We start from the raw sequence: 27,626 nt of genomic DNA, 5'->3' as shown, positions 1-27,626 counted from the left end.
GTAATATTTAAAGTAACTGTATTTCAAATACGTAATATTTAAAGCTGTAATAATTTTTTTTAATTCTGGAAGAAGTGAGTTATTTGTTTCGGTTATTAATTATCCAAAGTGTCTCTAATTTCTGTATTTGTAACTTCTGATAGGAATTCTATTTTAATTCCTGAAATATTATGGCATATTGGAATTTCTTTTATAATTTGTGAGGATTTTATTTGGTTTGGAGCAAAAACAACTTCTCTTTTTTAAGATCTCAGTCTCAGTAAGATTTTTAAATGACTACTGCATACCCTTACAATTCCAAAAGAATGCAATATAAACTGAATATTGATGAGCTGAAAGTGGAGTATACTGAAGTAATACAGGAAAGTGTTTTAGGTCTCTTATTTTAATTCACCAAAACATTCAATCATAATTACTTTCTCTTCAAACAAAAAGTTTTTGAGGATTTTTTGATCCTTTGGTATTTAGTCTAGCTATGCCATGCATTTTTTGGAATTTCTGTCCAGTAGGTATTTTATCATATGAAATGTGTCATCTGAGTTGCTAAAGAGTACATTTTGGATACTGAGGAAAATTTATGGGCCCGCTACATTTCAAACATACACAAACCCTGCTGAATAAACTGGGATGCATTTTTATATGCACATCTTTGTACATTTTTCTTGTTATCTTACCTCAGTTCTGCATAAAGTCATGATTACATATTAAAATTTCATTACAATAGTTAATGGGATTGCTTTAGCATATGCAGAATGTTTTGTAATGTTAAATACATAAGTGTGTGTAAATATCTTCATGCTAGCTGTATCTCATCAAAGAAAAATCATAAGTCTTCCATTGATCCTTTTCAATGCTATAGGCTCTTGGTTTTTTATGGTTACATTAAATCTTCAGAATCAGGATGTTTTTGTCTGCCAAAATATGTATTTTTTTTCTACCCTTCATGTGTGTTTCTGGTAATACTTTCACCAAATCAAGTTTGCTTCATTTTCTAACAAGGGTTTTATGCACAGCTTCATTGTCTCTTTCTTAAAAGGAAATAAAATCTGTAGAGTTTCCTACAGATTCCAAGTACAAGAACAGTAATTACTACAAGGTGGTTTTCTTAAAAGAGTTTGTACTGTGGAAAATTACTCTCAGATCTGCATTTGTGTCAAATTGTACCCTATCTGTGCCACAATTGGTGGACTTGTTATGGCAAAGTTACACTAGCTCCAGTGCTAGGAATGGAGCCCAGTCTTCAAGATCAATACCAATGTGAGCATAAGCAGTGATCATGCTGTTCTGATCTACCACAGGCAGCTGAATTAGGATTCATATTTCTTGGTTTCATTTAGTGGAGGATAAAATTGCTGTTTTGAAAATGCAATACTTCTGATACATCTTCTGTTGAGTGTTTGTTATGCTGTTAAATGTACCAGATGCTTTAGGAATTAAGCTTAAAATTACCAAGCTTTCTTTTTTTCTGCTTCACTTCTTATTAGGAACTGATCATTCCTAAACTATCCACTCACTTCAGTTCAATGCCATTGGATCGAGTTTTGCCTTTGTTGTACTTCTGCCATTTGTTAGTTAAAAATGGACATCATTTGAACTGTTCTTGTTTTAAGTGTGAGCAAAATAATGTCTTTCATATTTTTTTTAATCAGTATCTTCCTTTCTGCTTTAAAGACTTTAGAATTTCCCTCTTAGTTTCAGACTATCACTGTAAACCATGTCCCAAACCCAAAGTTTAAGTTAGATTACATCATCATGTTGGCATGTACTGGCCATAATTTCAGGATAGAAGAATCTGTCTGAAAGAAATTATTTGGAGACAGTAAGATGAAGACTTTCTTGGTGGTAACAAGCTAGCTTACATAAATAGCTAATTACTTATAAATTCTTTTGAATGTAGGATGAAATGTATTTTCAATAAGGAACATGATCTGTTTTCTTTTTTTTTTCCTCACCTTCCCTCCTGATGGAATATGTACAACAGCTTGTTCAAACTAAAGAAGAAATTATTTTCTTCGTGCTATTTACACTTTGTGGTGAGATCCTACTAGGGAACAAGATTCCTGTAACTTAAATTATCTTCTGCACCTTGTGGTACCTAAATTGAATTTAATTGTTCTTTTACTTTTGTGTATCCATGCCATTTTTCATTAATTTTTGTCTAAATAAATCCTCTTAGATTAAGGAGATTAATATCAAAGTCATGATCCTTGTATTTTTGCTGAATGAGCAAGCTGGACGTAAATTTGTCAAGCTTGATATGAATGTCAAGTCCATCATACAGTGCTGTTGTTCCTCTTATTTTCAATTCAGCTGCAAAACACTTGCAGGGAGTCTGGGTTGCAAACTGGGAGATATGAAGTAGTAGACAGCAATCTACTCTTACATTTAAAAAGGTTTCTTCTTACCACGTCACTCTCTTCTGGACTTTTTTCCTTGGTTGCTAGTTACCAGTCAGACACAAAGTTTGTCAAATAATTCCTGCTTATCAAAAACTGAATATATAATTTCTGTTAAAAAGCACTCTGTAGTTTTATAATCATTGGAGTCTTCAAGTTTTAAAATATTAATAACTGATTGGCTTAGAGGCTCTTGAAGGTCCTTCCTGTTTTGTTGCTTGCTTTAAATGGTGTGTGATAGGTTGTAGGACTTAATGAAGAAATACAAGCATGTTTTGAAGTAATTTTAATGAAAGTTGGAAACTATGATGTGTACAAGGGCACAGCTCTTTTGGTTGAGTCACTCTGAAGTTAGTTCAAGTGGATCTGATTAGCTTTTGTCTGAGTTATGAAAAGGCTTTCCTAGGAGGCAGAGAGCATGAAGTTGAGGATTAGAAAGCCTCTGACAGGCAAAGACCCAAGAAACAATAATACCAAAAGAAGGCTTTAACTGAAATTTAAATTACTTGTATTAACAGTACGTGGCACACATAGGAGTGTGATAAAAACACACAAACACCCAGCTTCAGGGGAATTTCACCCATTTTGTATAAGAATTGTATTTGAGCTGCACTACATTAAATTAAATTTTAGTCAAAAGATCTATATGACTAAGGACCACATCTTTAAATTCAGAATATGTATGGGTGGATTTAAGGTTTAAATGTTCGTGGCCAGTTTGTTCGTGGCCTGGCATTTTCAAACATGCTCAAGAATGATCTTCTCAGTTCTTTTGCTTATCATAGATGGGCAATTATATTCATCATGGGGTAAATGTGCTTCCCTTCAAAGCACTCATTTAGCTAAATGTCACCTGAAAGGTTGTTTTTTATATGGAAGCTGATGGGTTTTTACTTCAATTTATTTATCTAGGGGCTAAATGTTAGTAAAAGAAGATATTATGTTGTTTCCAAGGAGTCAACACTTTGAATACATGCATTTATGCTAAAACTAATGCATTATTTTGACTAGGGGTTGGTCTTGAATTAAGAACAAGATTTTTAATTAGTAGAAGAAAATGACATAATAAGGGGAAATACTGAGCTTTTTAATTTTATGTGGTAGTTTTTTTGTGAACTTCTGTTCTCCTCAATTCATCTGATAGTATGCTGCATAAGATTTTATGGCAGATTTTAATTCATTCAGGCAGCTGTTTAATCATCACTAAATGTGTGTGTGTATGCATTTATCTATTTTGGTCATTCTGGAAGGTGGATTTTTCTTTCTTTGTCTCACTGCTACCTGTCATACTTTTTTCATGATTATATCCAACATATCAACTGGAAATCAGCGAAAAAAACCCCAGCTCTGAATGGTATTAAGTATGTTTGATCATTTTCCCTGGTACCTGTTAAATACAATGTAGAAAGCGTTTAAATGTTTTTCAAATGCAATGTAGAAATTAAGATTAAAGGAAATAAGATATTTTATTTGTAGAATTTAAGCCATTATTTTATATGTAGATATATAATTACAAATTTATTTTGTTTTATTACAAATGGCTGTGTTTATAAACTTCATAGAAAACTTGAGTTGCAAGAGAAATTTAGTTTGGAATCAGAAACTTTTTCTGTATAGCTGTCGGCAGCCATCTAAAGAACCTGATAACAACAAATTCATTTAGATTTGCAGTTCACCAGGCCATAAATCCTGAAATTTCTTGAAACAGTTTTCTCCAAAAATGTTTTTATTTGCAAATGTTCATCATTTGCAATGAACTTCCAGGAGGTTTAATCTTCTGTTTGTTACCAGGAATAGCAATTCTGTAAATATAAGTTCATAAATTTTAAGTATACTAAATCAGCATGTACAATGTCTTAATGCTGTTCAAGAAGAAATTAATGTGAAAGTATGATATTGATCAATTTTCCAGTTCAGTTTTTTTCCCATTAAACTACTAATGAATAATTTATTAATTAATAATATAATGGGACAGTGCATACTCTGCAGTACAGACTCTGTTAAAAAAGATAAAGTAGCTCTTGACTCATCCATATATCGCTTTATAAGGAATAGTTTTATTCCTGAAGAGTTATATAAAAAAGAGCTTATTCCTGATTAACAACATGGACTCTGTTAAGAATTTAAATGTTACTGAGTTTTTTCTGTATTGCAAAATCAAGGACTTGATTTGTGGCTACTTCAGCCTACAAAAGAGGAAAACTATGACATTTTCTATAAATTGTATTTGTTTACTTTTGAACAAATAGTCACAGAATATTAATACACATAGCATTTCAACTGCTACAAGATCTTCAGAAATTAAGGTCATCTGGTTAAAGGAATTTCAACAGTTTTCATCAGTGGTTTTATTTCTGTTATCCTGCTTTCTCTGGCTCCATAGTAAAATATAATTGAAACAAAAATCTTTTGACTCATTCTCTGCCCAGTGCAGTGTTGTGTTTTTCATTTCAGCAAGCAGCAAATCATTCTACTGCTGAGAAAGCAGTACAACTGAAATGTTTTATGGGAGTGTTTTGCTTGGTATTTTATCTCCAAAAAGACACTAAATCATGGAACCAACCTAAATTTGTTTAACCAAATATGTATCCTTATTCAGAGGAGGAACCTGCTCCAAACAGTGTTGTTGAAGAATACCTTCAAGAGAAGAGAAAATATGAAGACAAGCGAAAGCAGCAGCCAAAGAAGGGAGTTTCCCGTGAAGATCAGGTAATGATAGCCTGGGCAACAAAAATCCAGAAAATTACTTATGTTCATTTTTGAATGTTTATCTCTTCATTTGTATAAAAGCAGAATTTAAAAGTCTGTCATTTCATTTTCTATTGAAAGAAAGTTATTATTTATAAAAATAGGTATTTTTATTACCCAGGTAGACAGGCAAATGAATTTTCACTGTGTGTTTGAAAGGGCTCCCAGTTTAGTTGCTAAAATCTTCTGAAAGGAAATGCTAGTCATGAAGATGTGTCCTTGATTACATTTTTAAGAATTCCCATTTCTTCACCTTATGCTTTCCTTGCTATAAGATAACACTGGGACAGAAGTTTACATATTTGGCATTTGGTTTTTAACATTTTAAATTACAGTTTAAAAATATTAAACTCATCAATACTTCTTGTTGTGAAATGAAAGAAATGGTTTATAAGCACTGTGAAAACAGAAGCTGTTTTAAATACAATTATTATTCAAAATTAGTTAGTATGTCTGTAGGCTCTAGTAAGCAAATATGAGCAAAGTAAGGTTTGCTTTACAAAGGCATTTGTTTTTTCTAAAATAGGAAAGTCTGAAATGGCTAAATATATGAAACTGCCTATGAAATGGAAATACCATCAACATAAAATCTGTGCTGTACATCAAACACATAGGTTTGTAAGTGCAAGTCAGTTCAGCTACAAAGATGTTCCTGTTCACGTGTTGAATCTAGAAGAGATTGGAAACTTGAGACTTAGTAAGTTCAAAGCAGCATTTGGCAAACCTTTATATATGCAGCAAGCTGATATAGCCCTAAACTAAAAAGTTTATGGAAACTTTGTATATTCAAAATCCCATTATCTTTGAATCAAAGAGTACTAAAGCTCTGTTGGCAGTGAGGATCAAGGGACTTAAAACCATCTCTAATGAATTTATATTAGCCCTGTCCTGGACATCACCAGAAAACAAGATGAGATTATAGGGATATGTATTCTAAGAGATCTTAATTTTTATTTACGTAACTCTGCTGGCAACAATTCAACAATAATTAATCAAGTTCTTTGTAATCCATTTCACTTATGGAGAACCTCTTCTTGTCTCACACCCATTGTAACTTATTCTACAGTACAATAGCATTTTCCATCCTCAGTGCAATAATTAAGGAAGAGGGAGAAAAGGTATCTTTCTCTAAAATACTAGATAATAGCCCTCCTATTCAGCTAGGGTCAAATTATAAAGTTATTCAAAGCACAGTATAGCATCTAGTGACTCATTGCAAAACATACCTACTAAGATATTTCAAAATTATTTCTGTCATCAGGTCTATTCACAGGAATGCTGTCACCAGAGAAAATTAGACAGGACACAAGGAATGTGGCTTTTTTTTGGTCACAGTTTCATATTTAAAGGGTCAGTTTAAGTTTGTTTCTTTCTGATGACCTCAGCAAAGATTTGCTGTCTCAGGTGTTGCAAGTACAGTGTTTGTTTACAATAGTATGGAAAGCTATAGAACTAGAATGATTTGCGGGCCCAAATATCCTCAAAACTTTCCACTTTCTCACCTTAAACAGAAGAATAGACAAAAAAATAAAGAAAGTAAATGCAAAAAAAGTCCTCCAAAATCTGCCCTTGGCAGTGCAAAAATACGTTTTTGAAAGAATTCAAAAGCCAGGAAACTCCTCAAGTTAAGATTGCTCCCAGAAGGAAATTTGATTCCAGTGAACACTTCTGGTATTTCCTATTTCTGTTTTCTATTCTTGTTTAGTTTTTATTCTTTTAAATTTGAAAAACTTGACCAAACAAAACTACACAGCCATACAGAGGTGTTTTACAACATAGGTTGCCAACCTATCGCCTACAAATCAAATGTAGCCTGCCGTAAATTCAGTTAGGCACTTACTCCCTGATGCTTTCCTTTTCAGGAATGTCTCAAATATCAGAAAAAAAAAAAAAAAAAAAGCTGTGGACTGTGCAAATTATTCATAAGCTCTCTGCCTTTTTTTGAAGAGCCCCCCCCGTACCATCACAAGGCTCAGACATATGACTTGTATAATCAAACTTCCATTTGAGATGATCAGAAACAAGAACTATGGTATGACCTTCAGGTGTCATCTGAGATTTGGTGACCTCATTGTCCCTGAAAGATCAGGCAATGTCCGTTTGAGAATAAAACAGCAGATTTAAATGAGTATGAGCTTTATATATACAGCATAAGAAACTGTATCTGCAGAATTATTTAAGCTGGTTCATTTTTTTAGAGAAAAACATTGAGTTTTTTCAATGTCCACATATAATTTAAAAGATCATCAACAGAAAGTATATAAGTATCAGTTAAACTGGGTCTTCAAGGCTTGAATGGTTTGTAATTTATACAGTAGATTACTTTTAAATAGGACAGTAGCATATCCAAAAAGTAAAATTCATTGTTGGCAGTGTTATTTATTCAGCTGTTTTATTCTCTAGGTAGCTACAAGTATTTGTTCCTTAAATATTCCTTTTCATTTCACTAGATGGTGAGAGAAGTATTTTTTCACGCCTGACAGGCACCTCCCTGCTTCTCTTGTTGCCTCAGCATTGCCTGCCCACTCACTCATCAGGGCTTTCCTTGCAGTCCCGCTCTCACACCCGCCATCGCCTCTTGCTCTCTCACTTGCCTCTCTAAAGTGTTTCTTCCAAATTCATAGGAAACATCACTCTCATTGTACTTCTCCTCAAAAATAATAAAAATGTTGTATATGCCTGTTGGTGTGTAGAAATATACAATTTCTCTAAAACCATGTGTTTAATTTCAGACACTGGCCTTGTTAGACCGATTTAAAACAAAGTTAACCCAGGCAATTGAAGAGACTCCTGAAAATGAGCTGTCTGAACCTGATGTAGATAATGACGAAGGATGGTAAGTTTTTTTCCTTTGGGTTTCTGTGTTTACCAATACAAATCCTGCTGTACTAACATAGTGACACTGGTATGCATACATTTGAGTAGCAGAAAACACTGAATGTGAAGGCAGCTGCTCCATTAGGAGTCAGCTAAAAGGTACTGGTTTAGCACTCTGAGAAATATGTCATGAGAGCAGATGACATTTAGCATTCTCTAGTTTTAAATCTTTCTTAAACTGTGTGTTGAGCATGGTAAGTGTTTGTAAATGATGGATGAGATTGAGATAGTCTGACTCATCTGAAGTGTAGGGTGACCCTAAGGCAGTGGGATATTACTGAAGTAGATAAAGCACTGCAGAAGTTACTGCCTTAATGTCTCCCAGTCGAGGACTCAGTTTGTACCCTGTTGTCTCATATTCATCTTTGATACAAACTACCCACCTTAGGTAATCAAAGGGATAAAAATCAATATGATTTGAAGTGTGATCTTAAAGCTCTAGGCTGCATGCAGTTAAATGCTCATAAAAGTAGACATAATGCAAAAATGCATAAAATACCTGGAAAAAAGAAAAGAAATCCTAGCAAAAAAATTTTGTAAGGGTCTGTCCGTCTCCATTTATAAGGCAAACACTGCAGCTGGTCCAACAAAATAGGCTGTCTCTGCCTACAGGTTTTTTTTCATAGTTGTGTGCATAAGCCATTTGAGCTACAGCAAAATTACGATAAAATAGAAACTTTAACAAAGTTCTTGGCAAATATTTTAAGACAACTGGTATTTCTGTATATCAGATGATTTAAAAATATTTTGTTGCTTCTTCAAACAGTGTTTTCTTCCTTCATTACGTCTTTTCCTACCTCAGGCTCTTTGAGGATGAGAGACAACATACAATATAAATTTCAAGATCCTTGGAGTTCACTGGTATTTTGAGATCCTTCTGAGCTACCAAAGTGCTTTTATATCCTCCAAGAATTATAGAGCAATTATTTCATTTGGAAGGGACCTACAATCATCATCTGTCCAGCTGCCTGACAGCTTCAGGGCTGGCCAACAGCTGTGTTGTTAAAGGCATTGTCCAATTGCCTCTTGAACACTGACAGGCTGGGGGCATTGATCTCCTTTCTAGGAAGCCTGGTCCAGTGTTTGACCACCCTCTTGGTAAAGAAATACTTCCAAATATCTGGTCTAAACCTCCCATGTCCACTATATGATTCTTTTATCTGGCCTTTTTATGAGCATTTTATGAACTTGATCTTCATGTCAAATATTTTCTTGTCACAGTAATATGACCAGTCTTTTAAATACCTTTATAGAGTTCAAACATATCTTTCCTATTTCTTTCTGAGTAACTACTAATACCTAATCACCAGCAATGCTACCCACTGTCAGTCCTACTGAATTAAGAAGTGCTGTAATTTATGATTATGTTATGAAGTTGTATTCTTGTTCAGAAAACAATACTACGTTCAGAATTGAACTAAAACAAATACTTAATATGAAACTACATAATAGATTAATAATTAATATCATTAATTTTGTAGCTCAGCAGTAAGTGTTCATGTTAACTTTACAGATAGATGAGGCACTCTGTTTTCAAATAATTTACTTTGAGGCCAAGTGAATTGTGAAATATATGTTGCACACATTGGCTGTAGACAACATTAACAAAGCAATGAAATCTTCTGAAAGCTATGAATTATTATGTAAAGCACTGGGAAAGTTAAATTGCATATTTTGGATTAAGTGTTTACATTTTCAGTACCTTTGTTTTATAGGAATATTTGAGATAACTATAGTGACTTTACATTTTAAAATTCTTTTTTAATTTGAATCTATTTCTCAAAAGACAGTAACTTCACTTTATTTGATTTTTATGAAATACAGTTAGTGTATGGCATGTGCATGTATGGTACACACAAACAACGTGCTTCCTCCAGGCCATTTCGTAGGTCATGGTTGCTGTTTTTATGGGAAGGGAAAGCCTGCCAGTATGCTTTGCTCTACTGTCAGGGTATGTTATCTGAAGTAAAATGATTGCCTCTAAGACATTTTTATGTGTCCATGAGTGGCCACACATTGAGGTATAATTTTCATTCTCTGTCAAGATAGAAACCATTACCAATTTGTTATGTTTTCTTTTGTTTGGCAAACTTTTCTCTGCATATTTGGCTGAGCTGCTGTATTGGCATGGCACATAGCAGACATTTGGGCACTTTTCAGCAGCATTCTACTTTTTATGCAATAAAAAAGGAAGAAATATGACTCTATTGTAAACAGTGTGTATGGTGTTTGATAATTATTACCAGACTTTACTGTCTAAGAACACATCTGAGGAAATGTAAGGAGTGCTGAAGAGAAATGCATAAGACTAAATTTTAATGTGGGATATCAGAATCTTGCATGAGACATTTATTGCAACCTCTACTGCTCTGTGAGAATGATTATTTGTATTTGTCTGCAGCAATCAAAATCCAATTTCCCTTACAGAATTCAAAAATACCATCATAAACATGGTATCTGCTCAAAGAAGGGATCAAAGAATAAAAATGTCTGACAGTAAGTAAGTGGACACAATTTTACAGCATCTGGGTACCTGAGAAAGACATTCTTGATCTGAGTTCTTCCAGCCATTATTTTCCTTTTGGCTTCATGTTGACAACTAGTGCTTGTGCCTTTCTCTTAATGATTTGTTAGATATTCTCAGTACTATTTGATCACTAGTGGTTCGTTATTTGCTTACAATCCAAGTAAGAAGGACGCAGATGCATTACTATATTCTTATTTCTTAAACATTGTATAAAGTGCTGCAGAGGTAGGTAGAGATTATCTGTCAGAACTCAGTTTCATTCTTGGCTTAGAGTCTTAACCAAGAAGACTTTTCCCAAAAATGTAGGTGAGGTGAATCACGGTGACAATGAGGTGTCATTTGCTTAGGGACTAATATTATGAAAACCAAATATGTCACAACAGAAGACCCAGCTGGAATCCGCTTGATACTTGCCACTTTGATTACTTGATAGGCCTGAATTTGAATAAGAAAATGCTGCACAGGCTACACTTATTCAGAGCTCTGCTGCTACTCATCTTGTGTAGGACTTACTGTAACACATATAGTTGCACGCGATACTCATTCAGGTAGTAGTGACACTTCAGAGTTCTGATGATAATAACAAATAGTTGCAATTGTAGTAAAACACAGCTTTCATTCCAGAAGGATGTTACAGCAATTGCAGATAATGAAACTAATGATGGAGATCCTGTGAACGTGACAAAATATTTTTCATAGAAAGAATCCAGCAATGGGATAAAAAATTCTGATGCAGTCAAGTACATTCAAAAATTGTTTTACTTAATCTGTGCAAAATATTCCTTTTCAAATAGGATAAGAGTGATACTTGGTACTGTAAAGCACCCTTCGATCAAGTAATTCTGAGAGTTCCAAGTGCTTCTTTCAAGATGTGAAATCTGAGACTAAATACAGCACTCAGCTAAGTCTGTCTGTGTTGAGTGGAAGGATTACTTTTTTGTTGCTGTTTTTTTAATACCTGGTTTTCATTCCTTTCTAAGCCTTTCCTATTGAATGGTTACCTAACTTAGTTCTGTCCTGTTCTCATACTGTTGATCACTCTTATTGGAATTTAGCCATTGCCCTTTTTAAATTGTATCCCAGTTTTCAAACTGCTACTCTTTTTTTCCAAAATCACATGAATTCTGAATACTCCAATAAACATTCAAAACTTCACATTATACATATGTTTTGTAATTATATTCTTCTCCAGTATAGTCATAAGTGGAAATGAACTAACCAACCATTACCATATTAAGGTTTTCACTTTGACATTAAACTATGGCTGTCTATTCCTAAAAACAGGGCTCTCCAGCTGAATTTTTAGGAATCTTACATGCTTGTGAAATGTGAGAAATATATCTTAACTTTCTTATATGGAATATTGGTTTTTGTGGAAGGAACAGATTCTCTGCTCTAAAAATACATGTCATGTCCTTAACTAAAATCTGGACTTTACTCTTCTCCCTCTGATCTTTTAAAACAAGTGGAGGCTTCCTGAAACTACACGATTTATTGAAATACTGAAGTATATCTAGTGCTATGACAACTTTTGAGTTGGTGGAATTTTCTGTGGTAATGAAGCCACACACTGCTTTTTGAAAACTCACCTGGTTGCCAAGTCAGTTTAGCATATATCTATATAGGATCTCCATACATTCTCACAGAAAAAATGCACAAAAATGTTCAGGAATCAACTTTAGTATTCCTCAACATTCTTGAACTTAAAATGTAATTGTCTGTGTCAAGTAGCTGAAAAGTCAAAACGATCATCACTCCATACCACTAAAATACCACACATTGCACACAAAACCAGTCAAGTTTACGGAACTTCATAATACATGGAAGACACATAGGTTGGGAAATCATGATGGGTAATTTTTTGGATTGATTGAAAACACATCCCTATTCATTCACTGCTTGGGTCTGATGCTCTTCAGAATCTTCATCAGTGACAGAGGCAGTGGGACAGAGTGCACCCTCAGTACATCTGCAGTGACAGGAGGCTGAGCAGTGCAGGTGGCACTGCAGAAAAATGGGACGAACATCCAGGGGCATCAGGACAGCCTTGAGAAGTAGGTTCTTGTGAACCTCATAAAGTTCAACAAGACCAAGGTGATGCACCTGGGCCAGGGCAATCCCAGACAAGATCAGAGACTGGGGACAGCCCTGCCCAGAAGGGCTTGGGGCTGTGGTGGCTGAGAGGCTGCACACGCCCCAGCCATGGCACTGCCAGTCCAGAGAGGCACACGTGTCCTGGGCTGCATCCAGAGCAGGGTGGGCAGCAGGGCAGGGAGGGGATTCTGCCCCTCTGCTCTGCTCTGCTGAGACCCCACCTGCAGGGCTGCATCAGCTCTGGGGGCACAGCACAGCAAGGACAGGGACTCTTGTGAGCTGGTCCAGAGAAGGAATGCAAAAATGATATCTCTCCTTTGAGAAAAGGCTGAGAAAGCTGGGGTTGTTCAGGATAGGTAAGAGAAGGCTCTGGAGAGACCTTATTGTGGTAGATATTTCAGTAATTAAAGGGTGATTAAAAGAAAGAGGGAGAGTGACTTTTTACTTGGGCAGGTAGGGACAGGATGAGGGGTGATGATTTTAAATTGAGAGATTTAAATTAGATGCTCGGAAGAAATTCTTTACTCAGAGGGTAGAATCACTAGAACAGGTTGCCCAGAGGAGTGGCAGTGGGGTAGGACTGGGTGACCTTTAAAGATCCGTTTCAACCCACACCATTCTATGATTTTATAATATGAGCATTGAGGCAATATTCTGTTCCTGCTTGAAAACTATTTCCATGCTGATAATCTGAGTTCTGATAAATACGGTTTTAATTGTTACTTCTTCAGTTTTGACTTCATGGGAGATGCCAGATTCATTCTGTTGGACCTTCAATATTCAGTGTAGAAACTGAAATATTAATATGTGAAAGTTGTTCCTTACCAGATGGACATGATTATGTGAAGTGCATTAAAATTGCTGCCACCAGGGAATCAGCCAAAATCTGTATCATCCTCAGTAGAAGGATTTGGTCTGTTATTAATCCCATCAGTTCACAAGTCAGGACTGCAAGTAGACCCCCAGTTGATTTTAGAGTTTGTGTTACAGTGAAGCCCAGTAATTTTTCCTTCACTCTGCAGCTGGCTAGAAGTTTAGGATTTCTTCTTCTGGATTCAGATCTCATCACTGGCCTTTATCTGCTCTCAGAATGCACTCTGCAGCCTTTCAGAATTTGACTGAGACTGCCAGCATGCTATATAGTTCATTTAATTAATAGCACGTGATACCAGTGCTTCATAACTGAACCACTGCAGTGTTTCCTGGGTGGAATGTAAGGTGTTACATGTGAAACATAAAGCTTCTTAATCTTTAGAAGAAATCAGCTTTTTCCTTCCCTGTGGAGTGCTGTCACAGTTGTAACTAAGCAACAAATGTAAATAAGTCACTTAAGTTTTTTTGGAAGTATGTCTAGACTCTGAAACTTGGTCTTTCTTTTTATTTAAATAACATAAATCCATTCAGTTTTCAGATATACTTTGGGACAAGTAAAAATGAGCAAAATGGGAATTTGGAATGAGGTAGTAGTTTTTCACATGGTTTTTCAGTCTAAAATTCTTCTGGTTACTTACCTTTGTTGTGTCTTTGTTGGTTAATTTGAGGTATAGGGAAAATAGACTTTTTTTTAAATCAAAATGAAAAAGTCAATACCTGAAAATACCTTCCAATTTTTACAAAAGGTTGTTGTGAAAACTGTGTGATAGTCAAGGTCTTCTATTTCAAACAAAAAGGTATTTCATGTCTTGCTTAATGGATGGCTTCATGTCCATATTGTGTAATTACTAGTGTTGTCCTCTAAGTTATTTGTAGAAAACCTCATGTAAGATAATGAGGATTAAAACCAATTCAAATGGATGTAATGACATGCATACTTAAAAGGCACTGTTTAAAATCTCATGTGTCTTAGAAAGCTTTTAAACATACCTTCTTCTTGGTCATAAAATATCTTGATCTGCACATAGATCAGATGCTTTACGCAGATCAGATCTCCTGATTTTAGCAGAAATTGAAGGGAATAGTCTGGTTTTACTAATTTATTGGTTCTGTGGACAAAAAACTCAAAGAAGTTCAGTGCTAATCATTTTAAAGTACGGCCTGGCTTATATAAATCAAATACTGTAATCTGTTCCCAATTCTGAATTTCAGAAAACCTCAGTGGGGCCACTTAAATATTGTGGGAGCATTGGGTGCTAATGCTGAGTTCTTTTTGCCAGGACAATAATTGCAATTTCAGTGTACAATTTTTTACCCAGTTTGTAGAGATAGTTTCATTTTACACTAGAACAAACAGAAAATAAATCTGTATATTAAATGAAGGTATTCTCTATCCACCATCAACAATTGTGCCCTCTATCTTCTTTAAGAAACATTTTTGTTCATAATACAAGGAAGTTTCCTTTCAGAAGATTTATGATTGCTTTCATGAAAAATATGGCACAATTAGGAGTGGAAACAGACAATATTTTACTTACCTTGTAGTCTCACAGTAAAAGGTTTTGTAACAGAGCAATTTGGGTCTTAAAACAGTATCAAGGCATCATTTTTTAATGTCTCTTGTAGAGTATAGGCTAGAATTGGTTGGGACTGGGGTATTTTTTAATTGAAATAGTAATTTTAGAATCAGTAAATGCTGAAGTTAGCCAGACTGTTTTTATATTACAAGACTTAATTTCTAATAAGAACTAAATCACAATGCACACTGTCAGTATTTAATCCATATACATTTGATAATGTGTTCCATTTTATTTCCAGGATTTCCTATGTACTGCAGCATATACTATTTAAATTTTCAGAGTGAAGTTCTTCAGGAGAGACACCTAAAATATTGGTTATATTTCTTTTATAAGCCTTGTTTAATATACATTTTATAAAATGTAGATTTTTTCCTGCAAAACCTCAAATTCAGGATTATGAAATACAGCTTTCTCAAGATTAGCACCAGTCTTTGCAGCTTCAGTTGCAGAAGCTTAACTGATAAACACAGAAAACCCCTGAAAACTAAGCTGCAGTCTGTTTTACATGCTGATGCTAGCTTGGGGAATGACAGAAAAAGTGCTGCCGTAATTTATGCCAGTGAGGCACAAAGATGGATTAAAGCCATGTTTGCTCCCCTCCTCCCATCCAGACTTGAGCCAGCGTTCCTTCACTAGTCTGGAAAAACTGGCTCTATATTAGGTCTCTCCTGCTAAGGCCATTGATTTACTCAACTACATTTTTTAAAAGTTGACAAAATACTTACTTGATTGCTACAAAGGATAAATGAATGCCAGAGGTCTGTATTAGAAACACATTGGAAAGAGAGGTTTCTTTTCTGTTTGGCAAAAAAGTAAGCGTTTGTTTGGGTTTTAGTACTGCCACTAACCTTTAAAGGAAGAAAAAAAAAAACACTTCTGCTGTAAATCTTTCTTTTTTCCCTCCAGTTTTGTCTCCACCTTCACCCCTGTACTGCTAGAATATGGTCAGACCTTGCTTGATTTGTAAATGCCACCCCCTACCCCACTGCTTCAGTCAGTAATTCAAATTAACAAATTGTTCTTCTGCTGACGTTGTATATTGATTGCCTGTAGCTGTTGAGCATGTCTGAGAAAGTCAGAGCATTTAAAGTGGGGCTTTTTGCTTGTTTATTTTTTGCTAACTCCCTGTATCTGAGTTTATTTGGACTAGGCATCTGAATTGACTACTGTTTGACTTAAATTCAGAGATGATCCATGTTTCAGTTAAGGGATATCTAGTGTTAGATTTACTGTCTGGAAAGCTGATCTTTTTTATTGCCAGAAAATCTAGTGAAGAATGAAAAAATAATCTTCTAAATCTTTATTAGCCTGGCTTAAGCTTCCTGTATATTTACACACCTTTCCAAGCACCCCAACTTCATCGCATTAAATGACAAATCTAAGAAGTAAGGATTTTGATATATTCAGAATGAGAGAGGGAAGGGCAAATGAAAAGGGAGAGTGCCCAGAGAAATCCGAATGTTTTGAAAATCTGAGTATTTTTGTGCTAGAAATATTCTCCTCTCCTTTCTTTTCACTCCAGCTGTGTGCTGTGTTGATAAAATAATGCCTATCTGCTTGCGTTAACTTGGGGTGGTGATTTGCTGACTGACTTCCGAGTATCAGATGTTGTACAAGCTATTGCCAGAGACAGGATGCTAGAATGGATGGATCACTGATGAGTTCCACCATTGTGGCTCACATATCCCTGTAGTAAATGCTATGTAGAGCTTTTCGTTACAGGTGTGCTGTCTGGAATTTACATTTTAGTCTTCCATACCAGTCTACTGTACCAGGAGCAGTTGTCTATTTAAAGCATCCATCTTCTCACATCAAACTACTTAACATTTTTGTGAAGGGGTCAAGGATGTAGTGTAAATATACTATACATATTAATTGTTATAGAACAGAAGCAATATCAAGATAGCATAGGATAGCTCAAGATAGGATAACTGAATTTTATTCAGAAAAATATTTATTGCTTGAAAAAATAAGTCATCGTAGTTATTACAAATAAGGTGAGCTTTTTCATAGTTAAGGTGATTCTCCTTCTCTTAGAAGGTTATTTACAGTTAAATGTTCTTTCAAGAGAAAAAGATTTTTAGTACTGTCTTGAGCAATCCAAGAATACAATACTATATTAGTCTTCACCAAGATTATGTTACTTTGTTGTTAGCTTTGCAAACAACAAAGGGGTTCTTTTTGAACTGGAGGTCCCATGAAACTATTAGTTTCTTTTTCTAATTTTGGTTAGTGAAACTATTAGTTTCTTTTTCTAATTTTGGCAGTGATTGTTTTGTGATAATCAAAGCATATTACAGTTTAAATAAACTATCTCAGAAAGTATTATATTAGAAATATCTGCAAAAGTTCTGTTCTCATAATTTTATGCTATAGGCCAACACAAAGAGAAGTTACAAGCAATTAATTCTTCGGTCTGTGAAGGATCCAAAACTTGCTGGTTATTCTGAAGAGGTTAAGCCAATTTTCAATCCTCCAGTAACTGTAATATACAAATTCAAAGGGCTAGTTAAAGTTACCAGAAGTGTATGGCCTGACTTGGTATAATATTTTTAAAGCATGTTTTTAAAGCATATTTTCGTCGTTTACTTGCTTAACACTAGGGACATTTTTGCTTTGTGCAAGAGCAGCAGTAATCGCTCCATTGTAGTGATGGCTTAACGCAGCCATCAGCCAAGCCCCAGGCAGCTGCTCACTCACTGCCCCACCTGCAGGGTGAGTCGAAGGGTAAAACCTGAAAACTCGTGGGTTGAGATACACACTGTTTAACAGGGAAAGCAAAAGCCCCCCACACAAGCAGAGTGAAACAAGGAATTAATTCCCTACTTGCCATGGGCAGGCAGGTGTTCAGCTATCTCCAGTACAGCAGGGCCCCATCCTTCATGACAGTAGGGAAGACAAACACCATCACTCCAAACATCTCCCTTTCCTTCTTCTTCCCCCCATTTTATATACTGAGCTTGATGCCATATGGTCTGGAATATCCCTTTGCTCAGCTGTCCTGGCTGTGTCTCCTCCCAGCCTCCCAGGCATCCCCAGTGCCCTCCAGACCACCACTGCAACAGGAGAAGTAGAAAAGGCCTTGGCTCTGTGTGTGCCCTGCTCTGCAATAACAAAAACATCATCACCAACCCTGTTCAGCACAAATCCAAAGCACAGCCCCACATCAGCCACTGTGAGGAAAGCCAATTCTACCCCAGTCAAAATCAGCACAAACAGCTGAAAGCTAAAATATTGAAAACTGTAATAGACTCTTCTGGGTTACAAAGTAGTAAGTGTTTTATATGAATACTTAACATTTGCAATATGGCACATAGCTGTATTTATAACTATTTTCTCACTACTCTTCTAGGCATTTTTTAGTGTTTAAAACTTCCATGGAATAACTAATTATTTGGATTTTGATAGATCTGAATAGCAAATTGTATTTCTCTTTTTAAACATCAAGTCAATAAACATGAAAAATACAGGGTGTTATGAAAGTATTAAAAAAGGGACAAGATATCCCATCATTAGGAAGGGAGATGAGGAAAAAGAAACAAGGAATGTGGAATGATGAAAACAAGTACTTTAAAAAAGAAAGAGTGAAATCTCTTAGTGGTAACAATCACAGCAGAAACCTAGGACCAGAAATTATTCCTAGAAAGCATTGTGTGAAACAGTCTCTTCTCTCAGTTAATAAGTGATAGGGCAAGAGCCTTAAGTTGTGCCAGGGGAGGTTTAGATTGGATACTGGGGAAAGTTTTCTTTACCACAAAGGTTGTCAGGCATAGGAAGAGGCTGCCCAGGGAAGTGGCTCCATCCCTGGAGGTATTTAAAAGGCATGTAGATGTGGCACTTCAGGACGTGGTTTAGTGGGCTTGGCAGTGCTGGATCAACGGTCAACTTTTATGATCCAAAAGATCCTTCCCAACTTCAGTATCTATGGTTCTCTAATTATTAACTTGCTTAAAGTGAAATCACATCTGATTTGGCAAACTAGGCATGGTGGAAATGTGTGATGCAGTGTTAGGCTTAAATACCAAGTGCTACAAAGGGATACAAGCTTTTGTAGGTAATTTAGCACAGCTCCACTATTATGAGTTAATGAGACAAACAATACTTAAGGAAATTGTTTTCTGAAGCATCTTTTTTGAAACAGAAGTGGCTGTGTGAAACAGTGATAATTAAAGAGATTCATCCATCTTTGAGACTGGGTCTATCATGATACTTAGGATATCAACCCTCATTGCTGTAAGAATTAAAAACTACTTGAAGTACTTGGTAAAAAATAATTTTTCTTTTAATTTTCTTTTAATGATAAAGGAGAGAAGCTTGGATTACAAAACTACTTTGCGTGGAAAGAGAGATTATGTGTTATGTTACACAAGAAGGAAAACAAATCTGGATGTTGAGATAAAGCAAACAGAAGCTACAAAATTTTCTTACAAGAGTTGTATGACACAGAGTACTTAGTGATAGTTGCAGATTTCATTAGAGACACAAAAATGCTCCCTCTCTTCTGCTGCATTGTGTTTACAAAATTATTTGTAAAGCTCTTGGACACACTTTTGCAAGGAATAATGACAGCAGCCTGATCCAAGAGGCTTATTTTGCTTGTAGCATCTCAATTGAAAACATTTTTTAAAAAATGGAAGAAGATTAAATTTTCAAAATTCCCTTTGTTTTATGGCTTTGATATTCTTTTTGCCTTGTTCATACTCTTGTTCTCTTGCCTTGATTTAAAATTCATATTTTTTTTTAATTGTCATTTGAAAATTTTCTTCACTTGATTTACATTTTGATAAGTCTCTTTCTCTCTGTTTTTGTTTCTCATTCTTATATTTCTTTTAGTCTTTCCCTTCCTCAATTTTTTTTGTAGTCTTAACTGTCTCTTGGTCCTTCTCAAATATCTCTTCTTCCTGTGCCACCCACTATTCTGCTGGGAGCAGAGAGACTGCCAGTGAGTGCATTCTTCCAGAAAAGCCTAATTTTTTTTTCCTTGGGAGAGATATCTCCTTTGCTTTGATCTGTGGATTCTCATCTGTTTTCTCATCTGTTCACTTGAATTACTTTTCTGTCCACTGCCTAGGTATCTTGAGGATGGTGGAAGAAAAATGCTAGAATATTTTCTAGATTAATGATTTTTTGCTTACACTTCAATATTTACTGTACTTGAAGTAAAATTAGAATTAAGTAGAATATAATTTACAGAAAGGAGTATCCCATGTTTTAAATATTTGATGCGTTGTGAAATTGAGAAATAGGAAGCCTGTTACTTGCAATCAATGTTCAACTCAGAAACAAATGGTACTGCTAGTAATTATGGTTCATATTGGTCCCATTTTTTTAGACAGCTTATACAATACAACTGAGTTTCTTGACACAGATACTTAATTCTTCTGCATTCATTTTAGGCAACCTGATGAAAAGAACCAATAACTATCATAAAACACAGCCATAATGTTCAAAATTATGATACTCTACATTTTATAGCAACATGATTAGTTGCTTTATTTATTTTGTATGCATTTAGTGTAAAAAGAAGTATAGCACCAACTGCAATTTTTTATACAGGCCCCTCCAAAGTGCAGGCACCTGCCTAAACCTGTTAAAGAATTTACTGCTGCACTGCCAGAAGCTACTACCCTTACAACAGAGTTGGCAGGATGTAACTTTTGCTCACACTTGTTGATGACTTCCTGTTTAAAATGCTGATGTATTTGAGTGCAAGATAATGTCCCAGGTTTTCCTCCAGGCACCAGGAGGTTTGCTCTGCAGGGCCATTAGTGCAAGGAAAGTCAAAGGGGGCAGTAGGCAGCTGGTAGCAAACAGCAGCTATATCAGTTTGAAAAGCAAGTGTGGTCTTAGGCAATACAGCTTTGCACTTTCATTTCACTTAGTATAAAAATCACTGATGCATGAGTGTACCTGGAGGTTTCAACTTTATCTGTAGAGCAAAAGCATAGTGCTTCCTTACTCTTGCCAAGATTCAAAATTATTCAATTCACTGACTGCCACTTCAGTTTCTCCCAAAAGGAGTTCTGGAAAGGCCAAAGCTTTTGGACCATGGGACTTCTTTTTATGCTACACTTAACATGACTACCAGCTGTCAGCAGCTGGCATATGGTTCAGATACAGTGCATGGCTCACACATCTCAAAAGCAGAGGGATTACAGTGTATCATATCTTTTCTTACAAGTACGGTCTCACTAGAGTAGTTCAAAAGAGCCTGATCTGTTCACTGACCTGAGAATGTCACTAGGCCACAGGAGTATCATTGTACCTTTGAAATCCTTTGCTGTTTCTGAAACTGTCTTAAATTAATTTGTGTATTTCAGTCCAAAGTTTCAAGACATTCCATTTTTGGATTACAGAAGAGAGCCAGCTACTGAGTGTTCTTTAGAAATACGAAAGAAAAGAAATGCAGGGAAGCTTCCCCCCATTACATGGGATAGGAGCGTGGTCAACTTGTAGGACGCTGTCATCTGGTCAGGGTAAAAATCAACCTCTTCAGCAATAAATCCGTGCAAAGATTCCTTGTTCATTTTTGTTAAGATGATGAGCATCTTAACAGAAATCTTGTGATTGTGTCTTCTATTTAGGAAGAACAACAACTTGCACAACTAGGTACTTCAAACACAGAGTAATCAGTTTTGGCAAGCTATTTTATTTTACAACTTTTTAGCAAAAAACTAAGCTGCAAAATCAAGGTTTTGTTTTGTTTTGAGTTTTGCTTGGTAGAACTGACTACCTCTCATCCTTTAAATTTTGAAGAAAAGTGGACTTTAAAATTGAATATCTCTCTTATATAAAATGAGTTGTCAACAACCAGTGATAAGCAGAAGTTAGTGGGTTCCTGAAGACCAGAGACACAGAGATAAAGTTACTGTTTCAGCACAGTGACTGCAGAAACATGACTGGGCAGCTCCTCACTGAACCCAGGAGCATGCAGAAGGGAAGAGAGTTATAAACTGAACAAGGAAAAGTCTTATGAAACTTGTATTTGTGGACCTAACTCTGCACTTGGAAAATTATGCAAAGGCACACTTCAGTTAGAGGAACTTGAGTAAGATTAATTTAAATTCAAATGCTTAATATAGAAATAATTATTAAATCCTTCCTATGTTCCTTTAAAAAATTAATTGCTTTGAAGAACAGTATTCACTGTGATTCACCGTTCATATAGGTGCAGAACAGGTCTACCTGGGAAGATGAGTGACTTGCAAAAATAAATTTAAGGTCACAGAAGGAAAATATTTCTTAAAATCTCCACTGCAGTCTGTGTTTATTTTGCTTTACCTCTGAGATGCTGCATCTAAAATTGATTCTGGGAATATCAAAAAGTTTCTTAATATTGGCTTATTTTTAATCACAGCTGGGAGTGTCTTAGTGGAAAGTTACGAATAAGAGTCAGAGACTATGACTTCTTTCAGCTCTTGGGGAGAAGTAAATATTGCTTAGTCTGAATCTACTGCATGTAATTTGCAAACTACTTGGGACACTGTATGGCCTGATCCAAGAATTAGAGTTACATTTAATTTTAATTCCTGTCAGTTGTATCCTGCAGGTTATGTCCTGTGCTATAGTATTCTTGGAAAACCTGAGTTGATGAAAGGACTAAGTGTGACTACACTTCTACTTACACTCCCATAACACACTTTAAAACCATGGACAGAGGAATGACTCCATCTCTTAGGCCTGTACTTTATTCATACTAGGACAGAGGGATTTGATATGTCTACTCATCTTTAATAAGTTGAGAAGAATATGACAAATGCAGAAAGCATGTTAGCTAAAATAAATTACTTCAGTCCCTCCACTGTGAGACAATGTTTTTATAATTAAACTACAAATATGCAACCATGAGTCACTTTGATGGTACATTATGTTATTCTGAACTGTAGAGATGACTAAAAAAACAAGTTTGGGTGTTAGTAGCGTGGACAGGATTATAAACTACCTAAGTTTCTTACATTGGAAACAACTCTTCAAGTATTTATGAAACACATATGTCAAAAATCAGTTGTGATGAAAATTCTCAATTTTTGTTTTTAGGAATTTTCTAAGCATTCAAGCACATCACATATGGTCTATAGTTTTGATTTTTTTTCTGGTTTCATTAATAGTACTGTATTGTAATCTGCAGTAACTGAGCTGGTTCTCCCTCCCTTTATGTATGGAGATTTGCACTAAAGCTCTTTGAAAACTGTTTAGTTCAGAATGTTGTACATGTTGCAAGAGACCAGTAAAGCAGTGCTTCATTGGCCACAAAACTTTCCCTTTGAAACTTGCGCATTTTCCTGGGTTTTCTGTCACTAAGACTGTTGACAAAGAAAGGCTATAGAAATTGATCAGATCAGTATAGTTCTTAAGTTGTCCTACCAAAGTCAAAGACATTTTTGAAAATTGATCACACAGAATCCAAAGGTTAAGTGTGGGTTTTGCCTAGATATATGAGTTTGTCCTGAAAAAATAATTTACCACATCTCTGGGCAACCTCTTCTAGTGTTTCACCACCCTTGTCTTAAAAATGTCTTTCTGATCTCATCTTAATATGGGCTCTTTTGGTTTAAAACCTTTACCCTTTGTCCTGTAACTACAGGCCCTGCTAAAGGGTCTGTCACCATCAGTCCTAGGGAGTCCTGTTGTGTACTGCAATAAGATCTCCTGAGAGCCTTCTCCTCTCCAGGCTGAACAGTCCCAACTCTCAGCCTGTCCTCACAGGAGTGCTGCTCCATTCCTCGGATCATCTTGGTGGCCTCCTCATGCCAGGAGGTCCCCTCCAGCAGGTCCCTGTCCTTGCTGTGCTGTGCCCCCAGAGCTGACGCAGCCCTGCAGGTGGGGTCTCAGCAGAGCAGAGCAGAGGGGCAGAATCCCCTCCCTGCCCTGCTGCCCACCCTGCTCTGGGTGCAGCCCAGGACACGTGTGGCTCTCTGGGCTGGCAGTGCCATGGCTGGGGCGTGTGCAGCCTCTCAGCCACCAGCACATGTAAGTTCCTCTTGGCAGAGCTGCTTCAATCCTTTCCTCTTCCACCACGTGTTGTTATCAGTAGTTGCCCAGGTGTAAGATCTAGTACCTGGCCTTGTTGAACCTCCTGAGGTTCACGTGTGCCATTTTTCCATTATGTAACAGAGATGTTTTCAGATTACTGGCAATTTGCTGAAATTAGGAAATATCTAATGGGGGGAAACTTCTAATGAACAGTAGGAAAAACATTGAATTGAACAAGGTATTTATTTAATTAAAATTAAATTGAGAATTAAAAAGCATGATCTGAACCAAGTTAATGTGAAACAGCAGGACATGAAGCATTTCCTTTTTGATCTTCTGTGTACCTGCTTCAAGCATTTTCCATGTAAACTCTTTCCCACTTTTGTAAAACCCTCCACCCTGGTGAAAGGTGTGTAAAGTGACTAATAGGAAAACTTGAGGAACACTCCCTGTTGCTGGGAAAAATTTGCCATATATTTTGGAAGTTATGCTAAATAGAAGAATACAGGAAAAGAGAATTTAGTATGTGAAATAAAATCCACAGAAAACTCTATCTGTATTTAGATGTATTTTTCAAAAGGAGTCTTTACAAAATTATCACTACAATATTAGGGTATTCTAAGAAATTTTAAAAAAACCCCACTAACAAAAGAAAGCTAGGTGAGTTCTTTTTTGCTATGACCAAAAATAAATCATGCATGTCATAATTACAAATTATATCTTCCATTCTTTCACTGAGTTGGAGTTTGGTTTTTTGTAGGATGTCACATGTGCTTCAGTTTGAAGACAGAAGCAGAAAGGTGAAAGATGCAAGCATGCAGGATGAAGATACTTTTGAGATCTATGATCCACGGAATCCCGTAACTAAGAGGAGAAGAGAAGAAAGCAAGAAGATAATGAGAGAAAAAAAGGAAAGGAGATAAAAGAAGTGTAAAGTTAGCCAGAGCTGCCTTGGAAAGTGACTGCAATAAAGCACTGGCTCTTTTGTAAGCTGATCCTAAAAATACCACTGGACAAGTGTGAAAGGGAATCTCTCAAGAACCTGTCGTGCAGTTTTGAAGCAGAGCTATCATTTGTTTCTTAAGTTGTACGGTCAAGTGCTCTCACTGCATTCATTATCCAGCCTCTCTAAAGGTTTTTAGAATGATGTATTTAATAAAACAAGTAACTTGACTTTTGTCTGTGTTTTAATTACAGTCGTCAAAATCTTTGTTTAATCAAAATATGGTAATCAAAAAGTTTTCAACATAATGAATGGGAACTTAGACGTCTAAGTGAGGGTCAGGTTAGAACATGGAAACCCCATCTGCAGACTTTTAAGATTTTATGAAAGTGCAATTTCCATTATTTCCATTGTTCTTTAAAAGACAGGTAAACCTTTGCCTGCCTAAACCACTCTGACACAGAATTAAGATGATGAAGTACTTTTCAGAATGGTCACAGCTTTTTTGAAACAAGCTAAGTTTAATTTGAGAATCTGGCTATTGCCTCCTTCTTTTGAAATACACATTCCAGTACAGATCCCATCTTGGGAAGCTGGGATAATACATTTTAGATGTGTTATTTCACTATCCATACCAGATGAATAAAAAAAGAGAATCTGAATATGCTGTAATGGTTGCTTAAACCACTTGATGCAATACCAGAAAGATCCCTCTGGTAGAATTTTCACTATAAAGCAGGTAATGAAGATTAGTTTGTTAATTAGTCCAGTATAGAAACAAAGGAAATATGGTCAGTCTCATTAAAAACATAACCCTGCTTTAAACAATTATTCTGTCATCTAAAATTGAACTCAGTTGAGCTCAAGCTTCCAGTTTATAGACTTTCCTCATATTTTACAACCCTGGATGTTAATATTTTTTACGGATAAACAGGAATTTTCATTGCTCCTTTACAGCAATTCTGATGCCACAGGAGCATGAATTATCCAAATAGCCAATAGCTAAAGAAGAGTGAACAAGGTCATTAAAAAGTGCCACCAGAGTGTTTTTGCTGATGTTGTTTTTAGAACAAGTTCAGTAAGGTATGGTGTCCTTATCAAGCTGCCACTGCCAAATTTCTTGATAGGGTTTGAGGTGTGAGATACATAAACCTGCATTGGTGGGCTAATATGCCCCAAATATCAGAGGTTAGATTCATACAGACTATTGCTTAAATGCATAGTGTAACCTTTGAGATAAGGAGAAAACTTGGAGGTGTGAAGTGAGATCCTGTATAAAGCTGTCATTATCCTCCTCTTAGGCTGAGTGAATTATACTGTGCCGTGGTGTAAAGAAGTTAAGAGGGGTTACATTCCTTAACATGGCCATTCACAAACTAGTGAGTCAAAGGTTTTTAATCATTAAGTCGTTTCTGTCGGGCTGCTGCTGGCCAAGTGAAGAACATCTAATGTCACATGCTGTTCCTCTATTCATTGCTTTGTTTGTGGAGAAGATTTTAAATCAGTCATTACAGGAAATGAGTATATCAAACTCACATTCTGGTGGAGATGGGAAGGAGGAAAAGGTGGTGAACATGGGGAAAAGTGACGGGTGGATGTGAAAAAAACCTTGAGAATCAATTCCAGGACAGTTACTGCCCCTAGAATAAAAAAATGTTGTAATTATGTATTTTTCCTGTGAGCTAAAGTAGGATGCATGAGTCAATAAATGGACAAGTTGACTAACACCCTTCTTAGCTGAATATTTTTGCCGACTACCTGCATCAGCTCTGAGTAAGCTGTATTAGATGATTCCCAGTTTTAAGCACTAGAGAAGCCCAAAAAGGAAACTTAACTTGAGGCTTAGGACTCTGCTCATTTAGAAGAGGTTTGAAAAGTCTGGACCTTGCCCAGGACTGGTAACCTGACAAGAACAAGAGAGTAACTGTTGACAATGTTGACATTTTCTTGTTAAGTGTGCATTGAAAGTCAGATTATCACAACTAGTCAACTGAGAGTTGATGAAGTTGACAAGAAATGGGCTAAGGTATCTAAATTTTATTCACTGCACTGAAGCAAAAGTAGTTCTGTATTTCATTTAGGAGACATTTGGAGCAAAGTTAACAAAAGCTTATGTAAGAAGTACATTTTCATAAAAGTCAGGTAAAGTCAACACCAAGGAGTAAGAACCTCACAGAAAGAAGTTTAAATGATGATACTTGTCTGAAACAAGTAGTTTGCAGTATCACCTGTTATTCTGCCAGTAACAATCCTGCCAGTTTCCCATACTGGCAGGGTAGCAGAATCATTTTAACTCAAACCTATTTCATTCATCATCTGCCATTGCTGTAATTACACAAAATGTTAAGTGGTACAGCATTGCAGTGTTCTTTTTAAAGACTGTGAAATGTGTGTGCTCAGAATTACACCTTTTATTTGTCAATTCTGAAAATCAAGTGGGAAATACAATGTGGGCAGGTGTCTCCCTCTCTGTGAAAGAATCATATTGAGCTAGGTTAGTGGCTGAAAACTTAGGGAACAGTGAAGAAGGAATTTGTTCTATGGTAATGAGATTTTTGAATTATTATATTTCCTTAAATCTTTATTAAGCATCTCCCATGTTCCACCCTTATGAC

General features: G+C 36.0%; 1 protein-coding gene across 1 annotated transcript in view; it reads left to right on the top strand.

Moving 5' to 3' along the window:
* Nucleotides 1–25,231, top strand: part of CWC27 (CWC27 spliceosome associated cyclophilin) — a 95,258-nt gene extending 70,027 nt beyond the window's left edge. Inside the window, exons 12-14 of the mRNA XM_059492232.1 lie at nucleotides 4,996–5,105; nucleotides 7,877–7,980; nucleotides 24,829–25,231. Of these exons, the coding sequence (XP_059348215.1) occupies nucleotides 4,996–5,105; nucleotides 7,877–7,980; nucleotides 24,829–24,991 (377 nt within the window). The 3' untranslated portion in view covers nucleotides 24,992–25,231. The remainder of the gene's footprint in view (nucleotides 1–4,995; nucleotides 5,106–7,876; nucleotides 7,981–24,828) is intronic.
* Nucleotides 25,232–27,626: the final 2,395 nt, after the last annotated feature.

The sequence above is a fragment of the Ammospiza nelsoni genome, chromosome Z (assembly GCF_027579445.1).
Source record: "Ammospiza nelsoni isolate bAmmNel1 chromosome Z, bAmmNel1.pri, whole genome shotgun sequence".
Taxonomy (NCBI): domain Eukaryota; kingdom Metazoa; phylum Chordata; class Aves; order Passeriformes; family Passerellidae; genus Ammospiza; species Ammospiza nelsoni.
The sequence above is the reverse complement of the archived record's forward strand: the minus strand, read 5'-3'. Positions and strand labels throughout refer to the sequence as shown.